This window comes from Suricata suricatta, chromosome 14 (assembly GCF_006229205.1).
Source record: "Suricata suricatta isolate VVHF042 chromosome 14, meerkat_22Aug2017_6uvM2_HiC, whole genome shotgun sequence".
NCBI lineage: Eukaryota > Metazoa > Chordata > Mammalia > Carnivora > Herpestidae > Suricata > Suricata suricatta.
In genome coordinates this window covers 44,021,925-44,041,134 of record NC_043713.1, presented here as the reverse complement: position 1 = coordinate 44,041,134, position 19,210 = coordinate 44,021,925, and the positions used below count along the sequence as shown (strand labels likewise).

Below are 19,210 nucleotides of genomic sequence, written 5' to 3'. Positions count from 1 at the left end.
TTTGGTCAGCTGGGCCTTAATTCCTTCTCTGTGATGAGTCATTGGATGTCAGTTCTATAGGGAGAGTTGTGCTGTTGGGCAAGGAATTCTCTATAGTTGAGGCAAACCCTGAAAGAACTGACAACTGTAGGCAATATAATAACATTGCCAACAGCTGGGACAACACAGATTTCCTTGTGATGGTATATCAAGTTCATTCCTTGTATCACTGGAAGCTACTTCCTTAAATATTGTTGAAGACCAGATATTTTGGGATTCCAGTGGGTTTCTTTCTTGGGGAAATAGAGAAGAGGAGGTTAGTAGGATGAACTACAGTCCTCCCTGCTGTGGCTGATACTCATCATCTCCCTCCTTTACTATCCTATCCATTCTAGATTCCCTTCATTCTCAACTAATAACTCTGCTGGTCTTGGTAGCTTAACTGGTAGTGGGCCCAGACCTTCATCCCTGAGGGATCTGAGGTCCTAATCACCAAGCTCTTTTGAGGCAAGAGTTGCTGTACTTGGCTATATATCATTTCAGTTGGGCAAGAAAATACCAACAGTCACTTAAGTAGATCGCTTGTATTCACCACACATACTCCTCTCAGTCTGCACTGTAAGATAGCAACCCTACCTATCCCAGATGTCAGGTCACATACCCCGGTCGTGATAAGCTCTTTACTGCTGTTCCCTGGACACAAGAAACCTGTGGTGCCCAGGAGGCAATCGTGTGTCTAGTTTATGAGAACTCTTGCTGTGTCCTCTGGTGAAAGTGTGCCCCCTGTGGGCAGAAATGGGAAGCCCAAGGACCCCCCAGCATGTCTTTAGGAGTGATAAGTGGCTTCATTCATTTCTTTACTCCTTGATTCCTTGATTTTCTTGTATTTGGACTATTGGAGACATAGTACCATAAAGGATTTCTTGTTACAGTGAGTACACTCAGTCTTGGAGGATGGAATTCCATCTTCATTGAGTATTGCCTCTGAGTTTGCACTTCACCTGTGCCTTCTGGAGACTGTTCTAATACTTTACTAGGATGTCAGCTTTTGGGTCATGGCCCCTGGACATTCATAATCAGTGCCAGTGTGGTCTTGCAAAGCATGGAACTACCATGGGCCAGTCTAAAATATCAGGAGTTATGATTGAGTTTGAGATGGTCCATCCATTACTGCAGTGGCATTATGTAGCTAGAGGAAGACTGGGATTGTGTACCTCTCTGTGCCTTTTAAGAGGCAGAATTGGCATGGGAGGTAGCTAGTAGCTATATTAGAAAGAGTTATAAAGGACAGATTGTGTACTAGAGACAATTAAACATTGGCAAAGTAGAAATGCCATAAATGCTTCATCTGTTCACAAAAAATAAGATGTTTTTTCTAAGCTCACATTTCATTGAGCCCTATTTTGCTTCATAAGGGAGAAGAACCCTGAGGTTCCCAAGGAACACTTCCCTTTGGTTCTGGAAGGTAATCATAATCACCAGATAAAGTTTTAGATTATACGTTCTTAAATAAGGTAGTAGAAGGAATTAAGGGCAGAGTATAAATCTAGACTTGAATGAATATAGACTTAACTGAAGAAAGAATATTTCATTATTGTACATTACCCTGAAAAAGTTTATTAGACAGTCTTCAAAAAGATTCAGAGAAACTGCACAGGAGTTGTCTTTGAAGAGCAAGACTAAGGCTGGGAACAGGAAGGGGACTCATTTTCATTATTCCCTTTGAGATCTGCTTATATTTAATAAAATCTTACCAACTTAGGTGCAATTTTTAATTTTTTGCCTAACATTTCATCATTCATTCTACTCTTCTTCATTAATCATGGTTTTTAATTTCTTTCCCATTTTTTTACCCTTAAAACACGCTTATCTAATATATGCTCCAGTCTTTCTAAAGTGGGAAATTTTGACGTACATTTGAATTCACTTTTTGTGATTGCTACCAAAGGAAATTTTCTTGAAGGTGATTGCAAGCTGATCTTTTTGTGTTGTATGCCTTAGAATACTAGTATTTCAATTAAAGCGATAGTGCATTGTTTAGTTTTCTGCATGAATTATAAATACTCTTGTTTCCCTGTCCCCTGCTAAACTTGATTCCAGTTCTGTAACTTTCATTGTTTGTTTTAAAATAAGATTTTTGCTTTCCCTCGGTATAGATGTCTACATTTTTAACTGACTTGTGATTTCTTGTATTAAATTTTTTATCCTGCAGGTGGTGCTAGAATCACACTTCATTTCAGTAGAGGGTAGAAGAACCAAACTTCTTTTCACTGTGAAAATAAGCTATCACAGTTTGTAAAATTATGTTTACTCTAATAATAGTCTAATAAAAGTAGCATCTGAATATAAAAGGATCAATATATCTCTCTCGTTTATACTTAAGAAAAAGCAGAAAATTATAGAATAGGAAATTCTGTATTTTCATATAAAGACTATTTCAAATTCTTTTTAGAGAAGTATTAATGTTTTTTGAGGACCATATGCTTGGTACTGTTTTTCACAAATGACCTTAGGAGAGTAGGTAGGTACCATTTCTGTCCTTATTTTTTTACAGACAGGAGTCAAAGGATTAGAAAGATTAAGTAAGTTGCTTGAGGCCAACACTCAGTAGGTGTCAATAAAAAGTAGGTAGGTGGATGAGAATGAAACCCAGATCCATTAAAGTCCAGAGCCTTACAGCCATGTGCCATTGCCTTACGCTAGTAGAGCATAACATGAAAACAAAGATGTCAAGATCCATTTGTAGTCTGGTAAGTGTGAAATGAGGCACCAACCTGTGATATAGATTATAGTAAATGTATCTAAATATACACTACTTTTAATTTCAGTCTGTGGCTATGCCAACCAATGTTGTCACAGTTACTCCTGGAAAGCCCTTGAATTCTGTAACTACCCCGAAGCCTTCACCTGCCCTCTCAGCCGAGCCCAGTCTCAGAGCAGAGAACTCAGCAGCTGCACAGGCGAATCTTTCTCCGGTAAGCTCTCACTTCCACCATGCATGAATGTAGCACTTTACACATTTTCTTGAATTCTGTTTTCTAGCTAACAATTTGTGTTTATATACATTTGTTTACTTAGGCAATGCTAGAAAATGTGAAGAAATGTAAGAACTTCCTTGCCATGTTAATAAAACTAGCGTGTAGTGGATCACAGTCCCCAGAAATGGGGCAGAATGTTAAGAAACTGGTGGAACAACTTTTGGTAAGTGACTATTCTGAAAACATGAAAATTCTTGTCAGAATTCTTAGAACATGTTTTAAATGGGATGTATTTTTAAGTGAGGTTTATGTTAGATGGATTTTTTTGATAAACTGTGCTTTAACCTTTTTTTTTTTTTAAGTTTCTTTTGAGAGAGAGAAAGCACGCCAGGTGTTAGGGACAGAGAGAGGAGGAGAAAGAGAATCTTAAGCAGACCACAGAGCCCAAGGTGGGGCTCTAACCCATGAACCCTGAGATCATGACCTGAGCCAAAATCAAAAGCTTAACCAACTGAGCCCCCCAGGTGCCCCTGCTTTTGCTTTTTAAAAGCTTCGTATTAATAAAATCTGAGACAAGTAAATCTATTGTATTTTCTACATGCCTTAGCCTAAAAGGTCTTGGAGAGAAGGTTGACTATTTGGTTAAATAAAAAATTGGTATTAGAATTGCAAATGCCAGAAAGCCAGCCTGTAAGTTCAAACAACAAACTTTGTAACCTGTGGAAGTAAGTTAATTTTCTTAAATCTGCCTTTCCTTCTCTTAAAATGAGAAGAGTAATAAATGTGATGATCTTTGGGGTGCCTGGGTGTCTTGGTCGGTTGGGTGTGCAATGATCTTATGTTTTGTGAGATTGAGCCTTGCATTGGGCTCTGTGCTGACAGTGGGGAGCCTGCTTGGGATTCTTTCCCCTCCCCCACTTGTGTGCACTTTCTGTCTCTCTCAAAATAAATAAACATTAAAAAAAAATGTGATAGTCTTTGAGTTACAAGTTCCAAGATGCTAAATTTTTCAGCTGTCAGATTATACATCATTGGGGTGCCTGGGTGGCTCAGTTGGTTAAACAACCGACTTCAGCTCAGGTCATGATCTCACAGTTCGTGGGTTCAAGCCCCATGTCAGGCTCTGCGCTGACAGCTCAGAGCTTGGAGCCTGCTTCTGATTCTGTGTGTGTCTTTCTCTCTGACCCTCCCCCACTCACACTCTGTGTGTCTCTCTCTCTCTCAAAAATAAACAAACGTTAAAAAAAATTTTTTTAAATTATATATCATTCATTTTTTAATATCTTTCAGATAAAATGCTTATATACATTAAAACAGATGAAAATGGAAATTAGCAAATATTACATAGTATATACTTAAGAAATATCCTGAGAATGTAACAAATATAGTTTTGAATTTTTTGAACTACTAAAATCTACAGGTTTCTCTGACCATATAATGAGAATTTTGTGTATTTTTTTTGTATAAAAATGGTCACTTTTTCCTAGCAGAAGATGTGTATATTTCAAATATTGTACAGGAAAACAAGCATACTTTATAAATGTTAAAATACCTTCTTTACTACTGTAAAAGATGCTACCCGTAATTTGTTAGAAACAGAGCTAATTTGAAACAGTTTTCCACTTGGGAAAACTATTTTAGATGTTTAAAATTATAAGTCCTATAAACACATTAACCTAACTTTCAAGCATTTTTAAAAATTCAAATTAACCTAAATTTTAAATTTTTGATTAAAGTATAGTTGACATACAATGTTATATCTTCAGGTGTACAGCATAGTGATTTGACAATTATATACATAACACAATGCTTACCACAGAAAGTGTACTTACCATCTGTCACCATAAAAGTTATTGCAATATTATTTGCTATATTTCCTGTGCTGTCCTTTCCATCCCTCTGACTGATTTATTTTATAACTGGAAGTTTGCCCTTCCTAAGCCCCTTCACTTAATTTGCTTGTTTTCTCCTCCTCAGTTTCTTCTCTGTATTTGAGAGTTCTCTTTATTGGTATTATTTTTTAGATTTCATATATAAGTGAAATCTTACAGTATTTGTCTTTTCTCCTGTCTGACTTACTTCAGTTAGCATAATACCCTTTAGGTCCATCCATGTTGTGAATGGCAAGATCTTATTTTGTTTTATGGCTGAGCGATACTCCATTGTATTTGCCGCATCTTTTTTATCAAGTCATCTAATGATGGGCATTTAGGTTGCTTTTATATCTTAGACATTGTAAACAATGCTGCAGTAAACACAGGGGTGCATATATCTTTTCCAATTTTTTGGGGGGGGTAAATACCCAGAAGCGAATCATGTGTTACTTTAATTTTTAAATTTTTGAGAAGTCTTCATACTGTTTTCCATAACAACTGCACTAATTTACATTCCTTCCAATAGTGCATAAGGGTTTCCTTTTCTCTACATCCTTGCCAACATTTATAATTTCTTGTGTTTTTGATAGCCATTTTGACTGGTGTGAGGTAATATCTCATTGTGGTTTTGATTTGGATTTTCCTGATGATCAGTGATATTGAGACACTCGTGTCTGCTTGCCATGCTAAGTCTTCTTTGGAAGAATGTCTATTCAGGTCCTCTGTCTTTTTAATCAGATGATTTTTTTTTGGTATTGAGTTGTATGAATTCTTTATATATTTTGGATATTAACCCCTTATCAAGTATGTAATTTGCACATTATCTTCTCCCTATTCAATAAGCTGCCTTTTCGTTTTGTTGATGGTTTCCTTTGTTCTGCAAAAGCTTTTTAGTTTGTTATAGATTCAGTAGTTTATTTTTGCTTTTCTTTCCTTTGCCTGAGAAGACATACCCTGAAAAATATTGCTATGGTTGATGTCTAAGAATTTACTGCCTATGTTTTTTCTGGCGTTGTATGGTTCCAGGTCTCACATTTAGGTCTTTAATGCATTGTGGATTTATTTTTGCATATGGTTTAAGAAAGTGCTTCAGTTTTATTGTTTTGTATGTAGCTGTCCAGTTTTCTCAACACTTTTTATTGGAGAGACTATGTTTTCCCCATTGTATATTCTCACATTGTTTGTTGTAGATTAATTGACCATATACACATAGGTTTATTTCTTGGATCTTTATTCTGTTCCATTGATCCGTGTCTTTTTTTTGTGTCAATACTATACTATTTGGATTACTATAGCTTGGTAGTATAGTTTGAAATCTGGGATTGTGATATCTCCAGCTTTCTTCTTACTCAAGATTGGCTGTTCAGGGTCTTTTGTGGTTCCACACAGATTTTAGGACTATTTGTTCTAGTTATGTGAAAAATGCTGTTGGTATTTTGATAGGACTTGCATTTAATCTGTAGATTGCTTTGGGTAGTACGAACATGTTAACAGTATTCTTCTAATCCCATGAGCTTGCTGTATGTTTCCATTTACCTGTGTCCTCTTCAATTTCATTCATTAACATCTTACAGTTTTCAGAATACAGGTAGGTCTTTTACCTCCTTATATCAATGAATTACATACCTTTTCTCTTTTAAAATGTTTGTAAACCTAAAAGTATTGTTCTTTCTCCTGTACCTCAGGATGCAAAAATTGAAGCAGAAGAATTTACTAGACAACTGTATGTTGAACTCAAGTCTTCACCTCAGCCTCACCTCGTTCCTTTTCTTAAGGTAAAGTTGTGTGTTACTTTGAAGAAATTATTTGCTTTGATTACTTTAAAGTAATTTAGAAAAATAATAGAAAACCTGAATATTTCAAAATGGCAGCAGTTTAATGAGAAGATAGTAACAGTGTAGGAGAGAGCTCTCCACTGTTGTTATCTGTTAAGAACATTTATAGTCCATATTCTTTGGATTGGAATACTTTGAGGAAACAAGTAATATTTCATTCACGAACAGAACTTAATGATTACTTTGTTAAAGCTTACATCCTCAAATGCCTTGGCTTTTCCTTTAAAATAGGGCCTTCTGCTTTGTCCTAATGCCTCATATTGTCCTAGAAATAACAAATCACATAGTACCAAATTTAGTGGGAGAGCTGTTCTTTTTATTTATTTATTTTTATTTTTTATTAAAAAAATTTTTTTTAACTTTTTTTTTTTTTTTTTTTGAGAAAGAACGAGAGTAGTGAGCAGGGGATGGTCAGAGACAGAGGGAGACACAGAATCAAAGGAGGCTCCAGGCTCTGAGCTGTCAGCACAGATCCTGATGCAGGGCTTGAACCTACAAACTCTGAGATCATGACCTGAGCTGAAATCGGCCACTTAACTGACTGAGCCACACAGGTGCCCCAGAGAGCTGTTATTTTTAAAAACTCATAGGAGGCATACTCTTTTTGAAGAGTTGTTGAATTAAATAGAATTTTGATGTAGAACAGTAACTTTGATAACAAGAGACTATAAAAATCTTTTTTTTTGGATATTCAGAAGCTGAAAAGGAATCAAATTGAAATTTATACAGTCATTAAAGACCTGGGATTCCAGTGAACCACAGAGGCATCTCATAAATTTTGAAATAATGGAATGAGGAGTTAGGCTTAGAAAGATTTGGCTTAACTATCTAGGGGAGATGAAAGAGTTGCCACAGTGGAAGACTCCTTTTGGTTGCCTCCTGAGAGAAGAGTTGGAAGGGAAATGGGGTACCTCTTCAGACAGATACTAAAACAGTAGAAACTGTCACTAGAAGGGTGAGCACCTTGCTTAGGAGGGTGCCAGTCATATGATATGAAATGTGGCTATAGAAACTGAGAATGTTTTTAACTAGAGGGGACTTGGTCTGGGAAAAGGCAGATTGCAGGTGCAGAATAATACCTAATATCAAATGACTGCTACCCTGCTTTTGGATGACCCTCTTGATTAAGAAGTTAGAGGCAGTTCTTCCTTGGGTCCCTTTCAATGCTTAAGTTCTGTGAGCTATAGGTTGTCTGTATGACACTGAAAACTCTTGAATTTATCTATATTTCATACTCTCTGGAAACACCATGGGGAGAAGGGAGATAATCAGTAGGCTTCTATTACATATTCTGTGCTTTGCTAGATACTTTTTAAATTTGTGTCGTTTACACTTAATTTTCATGATCAGTCTTTTGAGAATACTAGGTGCTAGATTTCGTAGTATTTTCTATTTTGGAGATGAAAAAACCTGTTTAGATTGACTAATTTATTTTGAGAGAGAGAGAGAGCAAGCATGTGCACATGTGTGCATGAGCGAGGGGGAGGGGCAAAGAGAATCCTGAGCAGGCTCCTTGCTGTCAGCACAGAGCCCAGTGTGGGGCTCAGTCTCACAAATAGTGAGATCAGGACCTGAGCTGAAATCAAGGACCAGAAGCTTAACTGACTGAACCACCCAGGTGTCCCTGTATGTATTTTTTTAAGGATCTATTAAGCTTTGTCCTTTTTTTTTTCTTGAGAATTTTCCCCCCTCATCTTTGAAAGCTTTTGGATGTTGACCATGGCATAAAGATGAGGGACTCAACATTTAAACTTAACGCTGGCCAGCTGATCTAGAGATAATGTAGACATACATTTTTAATTATCGTTTTGAGTCTCATTATTTTAACATTTTTTAAATTGTGTTTTTCTCAGGACTCCCTCATACTAGAATTCCAGCTTAAACTTAATCAGGTCACACTGCATCTGTTCATGTGGTTCCAAAGCAGCTTGTTTTTAAAGTTTGGAAAAAGATTATAGAGACTCTTTGTTTCTTTCCTTTGTTACCATTTTTCCCCCTATTTGAAAACCTTTAGAGAGCTTTTCAATCCTTTTTAATAAAAAAAAGTAAGGGAAGTAACTAAAAGGAAAGAGAAGAAGGAACAATGGTTCTTACTTGCTTCTTAAACAAAGGCAGCCTGACTGAATTTAAGTGTCAAAACAAGGAAAGCTTCCAAACAGCCCTTGACTTCACTAAAAGATACCCTCCTGTCTGCCTCCTTTTCCATTTTTTTTCTTACTTGAAAACAAAATCCCCAGGGACAGAAAGAATGTTCTACTTTTTAGTTCAAACTGCTTCTACTCTTTTAAAAAGATATAAGAGAGACACCAATGTAAAATCCAAAATCCAGTCAAGATATTCTAGCCTGGGGTGCCTGAGGGGCTCAGTCAGTTAAGTGTCCAGCTTTTATTTTGGCTCAAATCATGAGGTTGAGCCCCGAGCTGGTCTCCATGCTGAGCGTGGAGCCTGCTTAAGATTCTCTCTTTCCAAAAAAAAAAAGATTATCTCCCTTCCTCTCCCTCTGCTTTTCTCTTGCATGCATGCACTTGCATTCTGTCTCCCTCAGATAAATAGATAAATAAAACAAATAAATGAAAATATTCTAGCTCAATTAAGGAAATGGACCTTGTTTGTATTAGTTTTATTTTTGTTTTTGGTTTTTTTTGGGTATTTTATTTTGATTTAAAGACTGTCTATCCAACGCTTGCAAGTTGTTTACCAAAACCTTTTTTTGGTACATTCTATTGTTATAAACAAACCTATAGATACTAAAGTTATTAATGATTTATTATGGGGTATAGGTAATATAAACAAGTATGACAGTGTTTTTATTTTACTAAGTTGATATTGAGGTCTATAAAATAAGTTTAATACTGGGAGATAATTTCCTATCGAAAAAATAATGTACTTTGGGGCTTTAAATGGATTTTATCCTGGATTTTGACAGGATCTGAATATGAAGTGATGCCCAGATTTCTCAACTGAAACACCTGATACATTTTTGATTTATTTTATGTTGTATGAAAAAAGCTATGAAAAATCCAAAACTATGAAATACTAAATCCTTTGGTTTTACTAGCAGTTGATTTACTTAATTAAGTTCTTTTTTCTTCTCCTGTTTCTAGAAAAGTGTGACTGCCTTACGAAAACTCATGCCCAATGCTCAGAGCTTTATTCAGCAGTGTGTTCAGCAGACCTGTAGCGAGGGAGTCACTGCTGCCAGTACCACTGCAGCGGCAACTTCTCCCGTGGTGACAACAACCGTTTGCTCAATCCAGCCTGAAAAGCCTGTCATCATCTCTGGAGGAACAACTCCCAGTACTGTGTCAGTGCCAGCTCGGAATCCACTTGCTGGCCCAGGGGGAGCAAAAACAGGAGTTGTGACACTTCATTCTGTGGGCCCACCTGCTGCACCAGGAGGAACAGCAGCTGGAACTGTTCTGCTTCAGACCCCAAAGCCACTTGTGACATCTATACAGAACACAGTCACAGCAGTCTCCCTTCCACCTGAGAAGCCAGGTGTCTCTGGGGCAGCAGTCACGCTGGCCCTCCCCGCCGTGACTTTCGGAGAACCCTCCGCAGCAGCTATCTGTCTTCCGTCTGTGAAACCTGTCGTGACCTCTGCTGTGACCACATCTGACAAGCCTGTCATTGCTCCAGTCCAGATCAAACTTGCACCACCGAGCCCTGTCCTTTCTCAGCCAGCTGGTATTCCACAGGCAGTTAAAGTCAAACAGCTAGTGAGTAAATTTCATTTCTTCCTCAGTGTCTTCTTTTGAAAATTTCAAACATTAAGAAACCTGGCAAGACTAGTAAAACAAGCCCCTGAGTGTCCTTGACTGAGTTTGAATAGTTAAGATTTTGCCATATTTGTTTAGTTTCTTCCTCTCTGTACACACACACAAGCACATGTAGGGAACTTTTTCTTGAACCATTTCAGAGTTTATTGCAGAAGTAGTGATATCACACCTCTAAACTAAGTACGTGTATCTCCTAAGGAAAAGGATTTTCTCTCTAACATATGGGCCCTGTACCTATTACCACATGTGGAAAGTTAGTATTGCTACAGTTATTTGCCCAGTTGACCCAACAGTGTCCTTTGCAGCTACTTTTTTCTGATAAAGAACTGCATATTACATTTACCTGTCTTTCCTTTTTAGGCTCCTTTAATCCAGAACAGCTCCCCAGCCTTTCATGGTTGCTCATTATGTTGTAATAGCTTAAGTGCCCAGGGTAGGTGTTTTGCCAAATGTCCTTTGTCTAATTGTTTCCTTAAGGTAAGGTTCAGACTAAATTTTTTTGGCAGAGTTATTACAGAGGTAATGTTATGATAACATTTCTCTAGGAGAATATGCCAAGAGGGGAGGGAATGGTGAGGGGAATAGATGAGTATGAAGTTGTGTTTTTTCTTAAACTTGGTAGATTGGGAGGTTCTTGGATGAAAGAAACCTTAGCTATTTATTAGTTGGTGGTGTTAACCTTGGAAAGAAAATTGTCAGTTATTTTACCAGCACAGTGCGTTTATTTGGGAATAACAGAGCATTAGATTCAGGACAGGCAAGCTATGGCAAAATCAGAGGCAGATCTGGAGGATAAAGGAGAATGGCTTCGTATAGAGGAAAGGAGGAGATTGGGAAAGGCTGTTCTAAACAAAAGTCCATTGGAGTAAATGGAGTTCAAAGTGTAGTAGCTTCTTGGTGGAGTTGTGATAGTCTCTCATGGGCTGAGCTGTTGCTGGGCAAGGTGAAGATCTTTCTTCCTCCTGCAGTGGTAGTAAAGGATAGGCTTCTTCCTGTTTAGAATGCAAGGTACCTCTCTGTGTTGGGGTCTGCAGTTGATGACTAGTTGTCGGGTGTGAGGGTTTCCCCTTCTGGTCTCCTGACGCATTTTCATGAGATTTCCCCTTATTTTCACAGTGTTTAGGACATTTTAGTTGATTCAAGACAGACTGAACGTATTGTTAATAATCTGTGGGAGAGAGTACATGGTGGGTTAAAAATCATGTCTCTTGGGCACCTGGGTGGCTCAGTTGATCAAGCGTCCGACTTCAGCTCAGGTCATGAACTCATGGCATGTGAGCTCGAGCCCCACGTTGGGCTCTGTGCTGACAGATCAGAGCCTGGATCCTGCTTCAAATTCTGTGTGTGTGTGTTTTTCTCTGCCCCTTCCCCGCTCGCACTCTATGTGTGTCTCTCTCAAAAATAAACATTAAAAGAAAATAAATTTTAAAAAATTATGTTTCTTAATTTCTTGCTTACCTTATACTATAACACCTGTTATACTAGCTGTTCTTTTAATTTTTGGTAATTGCCCTTGTTTTCTTTTATAAATCTTTGTGTTAAAGGCTGTGTGTTGAATCTCTTTGTTTTAGTTTTTATTTTGCTTCTGGGAATAATCAAATCCAAGAAACTTACTAGCCTTATTTGTGTGATCAGGAGCAGAGGTTAGTATCTGTGGATGATTGTCTTTCAGACAGAAGGTAGTTATGGGCATAGGATGAAAGAAGGACGATCAGTATGGACAGTAGTCAAACTCTTGGGTAGGTAGGAAGTAATAGTCATTTCTTGGGTGCTAATCTTTTTTCATCCCCCTTCCTACCTACTCAGGGTATGATTTTCAAATAAAGAAATGTGCCTGGCTTGCGGATTTTTCTTGGGTTGTCTGAATTTAATCTTTGAGATGAAACCCTTTTAGAACCAGTGATTCTTCAGTCTAACGCTCTCCCAACTGAGCTATCTCGGCAAACCCTGGCGAGAACCAGTGATTCTTAAACATCAGTCTGAACAGCCAGCTTTGGGAACCACAGAAACCGAGTAATTGCCTCAAGGAAAGGCCATTTTTTGGTAGCACTTAACAGAATTGAAATCTTCTTTATGCGTCATAAGTGATTCTTGAATCAGTGCTAATCTTTATTGAACATTTATACTATTACTAGTTCCTGAAGTGAAATAACACTTTAGAGCTATGTAGAATTTTTAAAGCATGTCATGTATTAACTATGGGTTTTAAAATAATTTTATGATAAAGGCAGGGAGAAAACTAAGAATCATAAACTTTAAGTGACCCATCCACTGACATTCAACAAGTATTGGATCTCAGACTAGAACCTAGTGTCTTTCCAATTAGAGTATAGTACTCATGGAAAGAACTTACAGGTTTCTGTAGTGTCCTGAAACAGAAAAACTGTGTGGTAATATATCTTGATAGCATTGATATTTTGTAGGTTTGACTTGTTACACATTAGGAACAATTTCAATCAAGAAAAAAAATGTAACATGGGGCGCCTGGGTGGCTCAGTCGGTTATGACTAGGCGGCTTCAGCTCAGGTCATGATCTTATGGTTCATGGGTTCGAGCCCTGTGTTGGGCTCTGTGCTGACAGTTCAGAGCCTGGAACCTGCTTCAGATTCTGTGTCTCCCTCTCTCTCTGACCCTTCCCTACTCGAGCTGCCTCTCTCTGTCTCTCAAAAATAAATAAAAAACATTAAAAAAATATTAAAAAAGAAAAAAGAAAAAAAATGTAACAGAAAATCCAATGGGAGGGTGCCTGGCTAGCTCAGTCCATGAAGTATGCAACTCTTGATCGCAGGGTTGTAAGTTTGAGCCCCACGTTGGGCACAGAGATTACTTAAGAACAAAATCTAAGAAAGAAAGAGAATGAATGAATCCAATGGTCTATCTTAGGGATTTTTTTGACTTACTATTTTTATTCATATAAGAATGTGGAGAGGCTCCTGGGTGGCTCAGTTGGTTAAGCGTCTGACTTCAGCTCAGGTCATGATCTCACAGTTCATGGGTTTAAGCCCCGTGTCAGGTTCTGTGCTGACAGCTAGCTCAGAGCCAGGAGGCTGCTTTAGATTCTGTGTCTCCCTCTCTCTCTGACCTGTCCCTGCTCGCGCTGTCTCTCTGTCTCTCAAAAAAATAAATAAAAAACATTAAAAATTTAAAAAAGAATGTGGAATACTTTAATTTTCCTTGTGAATTTGCTTTCTTATTTGGCCTTTGTTTGTTTACATTTTTTTAAAGTAGGCTCCATGCCCAGTGGTCGGGCTTAAACTCAGGACCCTAACATCAAGAATCATATGCTCTACCTACCCAGCCAGCAAGATACCCCATTTGGCCTTTAAAAAATTTTACTTAATACATTTGATGTCAGTATTCATACCTTCATATTTAAAAATGACAAACACTAGAGCAAGTAGGCACTGAAGATGCATTGTAATCTGTTTTGTAACACATTTTTACCTGGCACAAAACAATATAAGCCATTCGGTGTGGTAATGCCACAGAGAGGACTGAACTGGGATATTTTGTCAAATTAACTAATGTAGAAAATTAGTATTTACTAAAGTGTAAATTAGTATTAGTCAGGTGAGCCCATTTTAAACCATTGTCCAATTTAATCCCGGATAGGTGAGACAGAAAATATTCAGGATGCTAGAAACATGAAAAAGTATTCAATGCAGCTTATAAGGGAGATGGCAAATAATAATCTAAGATATGAGAATTACCATACTGGATCAAATCTGTGGTCTGTGCAACTCAGGAGATAGTCTCTAAAATGAACTGAGGAATGGGGCACCTGGGTGGTGTAGTTGGTTAGGTGTTGGACTTTAGCTCTGGTCATGATCTCACAGTTTGTGAGTTCGAGCCCTGCATGGGGCTCTGTGCTGACAATGCAGAGTCTGGAGTCTGCTTCAGATTCTGTCTTTCTCTCTCTCTGCCCCTCCCCCACTCATGCTCTGTCTCTGTCGCTGTCTCTCTCTCAAAAATAATACACATTAAAAAAATATTTAAAAATGAGCTGAATACAAGTAGGACTGTTCGGTGTTTTAAATTTATTTCCTTTAATAATCATGAATTTTAAAATTCATTCTTTATCTGTTTGTAGCATATACTAATTTTTCTGGAAAATTATATAGGATTTCTGCTTTCTAGATGTTTTCTATATCATGCTTTTTAGCTATGAGAAAAATCCTCTTAAACTCCCATTGCAGGGTTTAGATTTTATAGAATTATTGCTTTATGAAATTATACATTTTTATTCCAGATTAAAGAGGCCCTTCCCCATTTTTTCACTAAAATTTAGATTTATTGCTACATGTTATCTTTACTATCTCATTGATTATTGTATGTAAACTTTTGGGGATCTGCTGAAGTTCTCATCAAAAGAATTAACTAGAATTGTTCACATAGATAAAAGTTTTTCATTTTGTGCCAGTAGTTCATTGCTTTGTATATTTTAGTCCTCAGATGCTTGAATTATTGAAATATGGACCTAATCAGTACTTCTTTTGGTTTCATCTGAGAATCTAGTTCTTATAAATGATTAATGTTACTATCTGTCAATTCTAGCAAAGCAGGTGTTATATGATATTAAACACTCTGACTAAATAGTAAGCTTATCATTTTTACCTTCAAAAGTTAGTGAAAGAGAGTGGATGATTTGTATTATAGTCTACTGATGATGGATAGGTAGTATGTAGAAGCTTTCAGGAGTTTCGATGCTTTAATGGTTTTCTTAGGATATTTGTGAAACACTGTATTATTTATAATTGAGCAAAAGCTAAATTTAATTTAAGCTAAAATATAACTTAAATTAAGTTTAAACGTAATTAACAAGAGCTAATTTAATAGAGAACTAAATTTTAATTTCAGTCTGATCATTTTAAAAATTAAATTTGATTTATTTTAATAATGAATTTTACCATATAAAAATTAAACAGTAAGCCTCTCAGATCCACAACATGCGTGAATAAAATTCATGAATGAGAAAGTTAATTCAAAATTCCTGATCTGTATTTTTAGGAAAAAAATGCTGATAATTTTAGAGAGCAAACTGAATGTTGTTATTCTCAGTTGTAATAGTGTGTTATATGTTAACTTGAATGTGTTTAAAGATGGTTTCGGGGTGCCTGGGTGGCTCAGTCAATTGAGCCTCCGACTCCGGCTCAGGTCAGATCTCACGTTCGTGGGTTCGAGCCCCGCGTCGGGCTCTGTGCTGGCAGCTAGCTCAGAGCCTGGAGCCTGCTTCCAGTTCTGTGTCTCCTTCTCTCTCTGCCCCTCCCCCTCTCATGCTCTCTCTCTGTATTAAAAATAAATAAAACATTAAAAAAAAAAAAGATAGTTTCTACTTGGAAATAGGGCAGGAAGCTTTAATATTATCATGGATATTTTTCTTATTTCAAATATATATTTCTCCAAGCGCCTGGGGTGGCTCAGTCAGTTGAGCGTCTGACCCTTGATTTCAGCCCAGGTCATGATCCTCGGTTATGGAATTGAGACCCATGTCATGAAGCCTGCCTAAGATCCTCCCTCTCTGTCTGCCTCTCTCTCTCCCTCTCTCTCTCCCTCTCTCTCTCCCTCTCTCTCTCTGCCCCCTCTTCCTTGCTTGCACATGTGTACACGCTCTCTTTTGGTCTCTTAAAATAAACAAAAAAATATATATATGACATACTTATATTTGACTCTTTTACCAGCATTTCTTCCTTAACAGAATTGTAGACATTTGATAAATAAGTGGCCAAGTGTGTCCAACACTCATTCTCCAGATATTACTGTTTTGTGGATATCAGATGAAAACAAGTATTAGCACATTATTAAATGAGGTGAATTTCCATTTCATTCCACTGAAGTACAGCTGATTTCTTAAATTGATCTAGAGTAGTAGGAAAGAGGTGTTGTTGTGTCATATTTTCTTTCCTCTGGTACCTAATTATTTTGAAGTCAGGGAACCATTAAATACATTTTTTTTGTTTATTTGGGATAGTTCTTTTTTTTTTTTTTTTGAGACAGAGAGTGAGCACAAGTGGGAGGGCCAGAGAGAGGGAGACACAGAATCTGAAGCAGACTCCAGACTCTGAGCTGTCAGCACAGAGCCCAACGTGGGGCACAAACCCACGAACTGTGAGATCATGACCTGAGCTGAAGTCGGACGCTCAGCTGACTGAGCCACCCTTGTGCCCCACCAAATACATTTTTATATGAAATACTCTATAAGATGTAACTCTCCTGACCCACTCTGACTTCAGTTTTCACTGGATATGGGGAAGTATTTTCAGGGTATAAATTTTAGTTTCTGAGTATGCTGGTGGCCAGTATTTTTATTAGAGAAGATAAGGTAAAATTTCAGCAGAAAGAAACAGAACAAGGATCATTACTTGTTTTATTGGCTCAAGTAGTTCACTCTCAGTTTTGTATTGGACTGACCTAAGGATCCAGATTAAGCAGTTTGTTTTTCTTTTTTTTTCATTCTGATAAGAGTAAGAAGAGAGGTAAAACACCAGTTGGTTGTTGTAATCCCACTTAAACAGGACTGAGAAAAGGTTTGGTGAAGAAAGAGATTGAATTCAAGTAAGGTACCTTTATTTACCCCTGTGTAATTAGGGTTGCATAGAAGATTCTCCACACACCATATTTAATCAGAGTTTATATAATAGTATATTGATGATTAATGCTAGTTTATTTATATTTACTTGAGGATGTTTTTCTTTTAATTGGCAAGGATACATTAGAATGGATGGAAGAGAAACTGTTTAGAAACAGTATTTATAGTATTCGGTTATCTTATTTTTGCTTCATCCAAGAAAATGTTTTATTGAAAATTTGAAATATAGCAGTGTTGAAGTTCATAGTGAACATCTGTACACCAACCATCTAGATTCTGTTTACAATTACTATACTTTACTATACTTCATTTGATCACTCTTAAAAATTTTTTTTTCATATTTTAGAGAGAGAGAGTGCATGAGCAGGGGAGGGGCAGAGAAAGAGGGAGACAGAGGATCCAAAGCAGGCCCCATGCTATCAACACAGAGCCTGATGTAGGGCTCGAACTCAAACCATGAGATCGTGATGGGAGCTGAAGTTTGACGCTTAACCAACTGAACCACCCATGCACCTCTGAGCACATTTTTAAAAGTGTTTAGAAGGCCTGTTAAAGAAACAGCATGTTCTGAGGTTTACCAAGATTGAGTGTTCATTTAGATTGGGCATGGCAAATAAGTTTCAACTTTCACTGTAGGATTTGACTGGAGCTCTGTTAAGATTCTGAGGCTGAATGTGGACATATAGAAGTGATGGCATTTAGTGGTGTATGCGATTGTCCGAGAAGATAAGGAATAATAGCGGTACATGAACCACGTATTAGCTATTCCTGAGAAATGCTTGGCAACTCACATGTATTTCCTGACATTTGTGCTGCCGCTTTTGTTTAGTTAGGGTCCTCTGTTTTCTGGAACTCAACCTTACTGAGTTCATTCCAGTAATCACATTGAATATTGTATAGAAATTAGAGGAGATATTAAGTGGTTGATTCTGGTAACTGTATGCCTTTACTACTTGAGTTATTTAGAGGTAAACATTTGATTGCTGTGCATTTATGAATAGGGGAGTAGGTGAGGGTTGAAACACAGAGAAAGCAATAGTTCCTTGTCTCATATCCCAGAGTGTAATGTAAAAATCATTAGTGTAAAAAAAACCTAAGATTGTGTAGCCCTAGATACATATTTCTATAAACTACTAAAACATTAATTTATGTTAACATCCAAATAAAACATCAGAATTTGACATGTCAGGTGAAAAGTCTAAGGTATGTACTACTTAGTGATTTTCCTTTCTAGTGGCTTTTTGGAGGGAAATTAAGTAAAGGACTTAAGTTTTTAAAAATATAATGCTTTGTTCTTTTGCTTGCCAAGTAGGAGTAAATATCTCTTCAGGTGACTTTCCATCTCTCTACAATAATTTCTCAGTCTCCATAAGATGCCTAATACAGTGGTTTTAAGTGGTACTTTGAAAGAACGCTATGAATGCTCTTCTACTTTCTCGCTCATTGTATTTTATTTTGTTCAGCAAGGGTGCAGCAGTGTGCTGTACGTGCTGCCCCAAGTGTTAAGTCATTAAGATGAGGAATAAGGGGGACCAGGGTTATTAACCCCAGCTCAGAACTTCGTGATGTGTAGAGATATCATGTATAATATATATTTATATATCTAAAATATTTAGAGATTCATAATAGTTATAATTATGATGTATAAAGATATGTTTATATATTTTTAACTGGCATATTTGTCTCCCTCCACATGCATGATCTTGACCTCATGTGGGCTGTAGGCAGGGCCAGGCACACCTGGGATTTATGGGCGAGCACTGAGGCTTGCTTTCCCCACGTTGTTCTTGTCAGGGCCGCATACTTGTGCCTCAGTCCCATGGGCACTATCCCCCCCCATCTGTCCCACCCCCACTCCTTATGCCCAGAGTGCATATAGCAAGGCTGTGTGGTGCCCACATCCACCTCAGGGACAGAGCTTCAGGCTATTTCATGAGTACCTGTCAGAATGGTATGAAGACTAACTCAAACACATTTATAATTTTATATATATGTTAGGGTTTTTTTAAGAAAGAGAAGTGTGCAAATGAGCAAGTGGGGAAGTGGTGGGGGAGGGGGGAGACAATCCCACGAGGGACAAAGAAGCAGAGCTCACCCGAAGTGGGGCTTGCGGGTTTTTTTGTTGTTACTGTTTTTACGTTGGAAGCAGGGCTCATGCTTGTCTCATGTGGGACTTGAA

The 19,210-nt window shown here is 37.5% G+C and overlaps 1 protein-coding gene across 3 annotated transcripts in view; it reads left to right on the top strand.

Moving 5' to 3' along the window:
- TAF4B (TATA-box binding protein associated factor 4b) overlaps positions 1 to 19,210 on the top strand; it is a 119,722-nt gene that overhangs the window by 17,733 nt on the left and 82,779 nt on the right. For all 3 annotated transcript variants that reach the window (XM_029922603.1, XM_029922604.1, XM_029922602.1), the window contains exons 5-8: positions 2,808 to 2,954; positions 3,058 to 3,180; positions 6,517 to 6,606; positions 9,771 to 10,385. In XM_029922603.1, the coding sequence (XP_029778463.1) occupies positions 2,808 to 2,954; positions 3,058 to 3,180; positions 6,517 to 6,606; positions 9,771 to 10,385 (975 nt within the window). The remainder of the gene's footprint in view (positions 1 to 2,807; positions 2,955 to 3,057; positions 3,181 to 6,516; positions 6,607 to 9,770; positions 10,386 to 19,210) is intronic.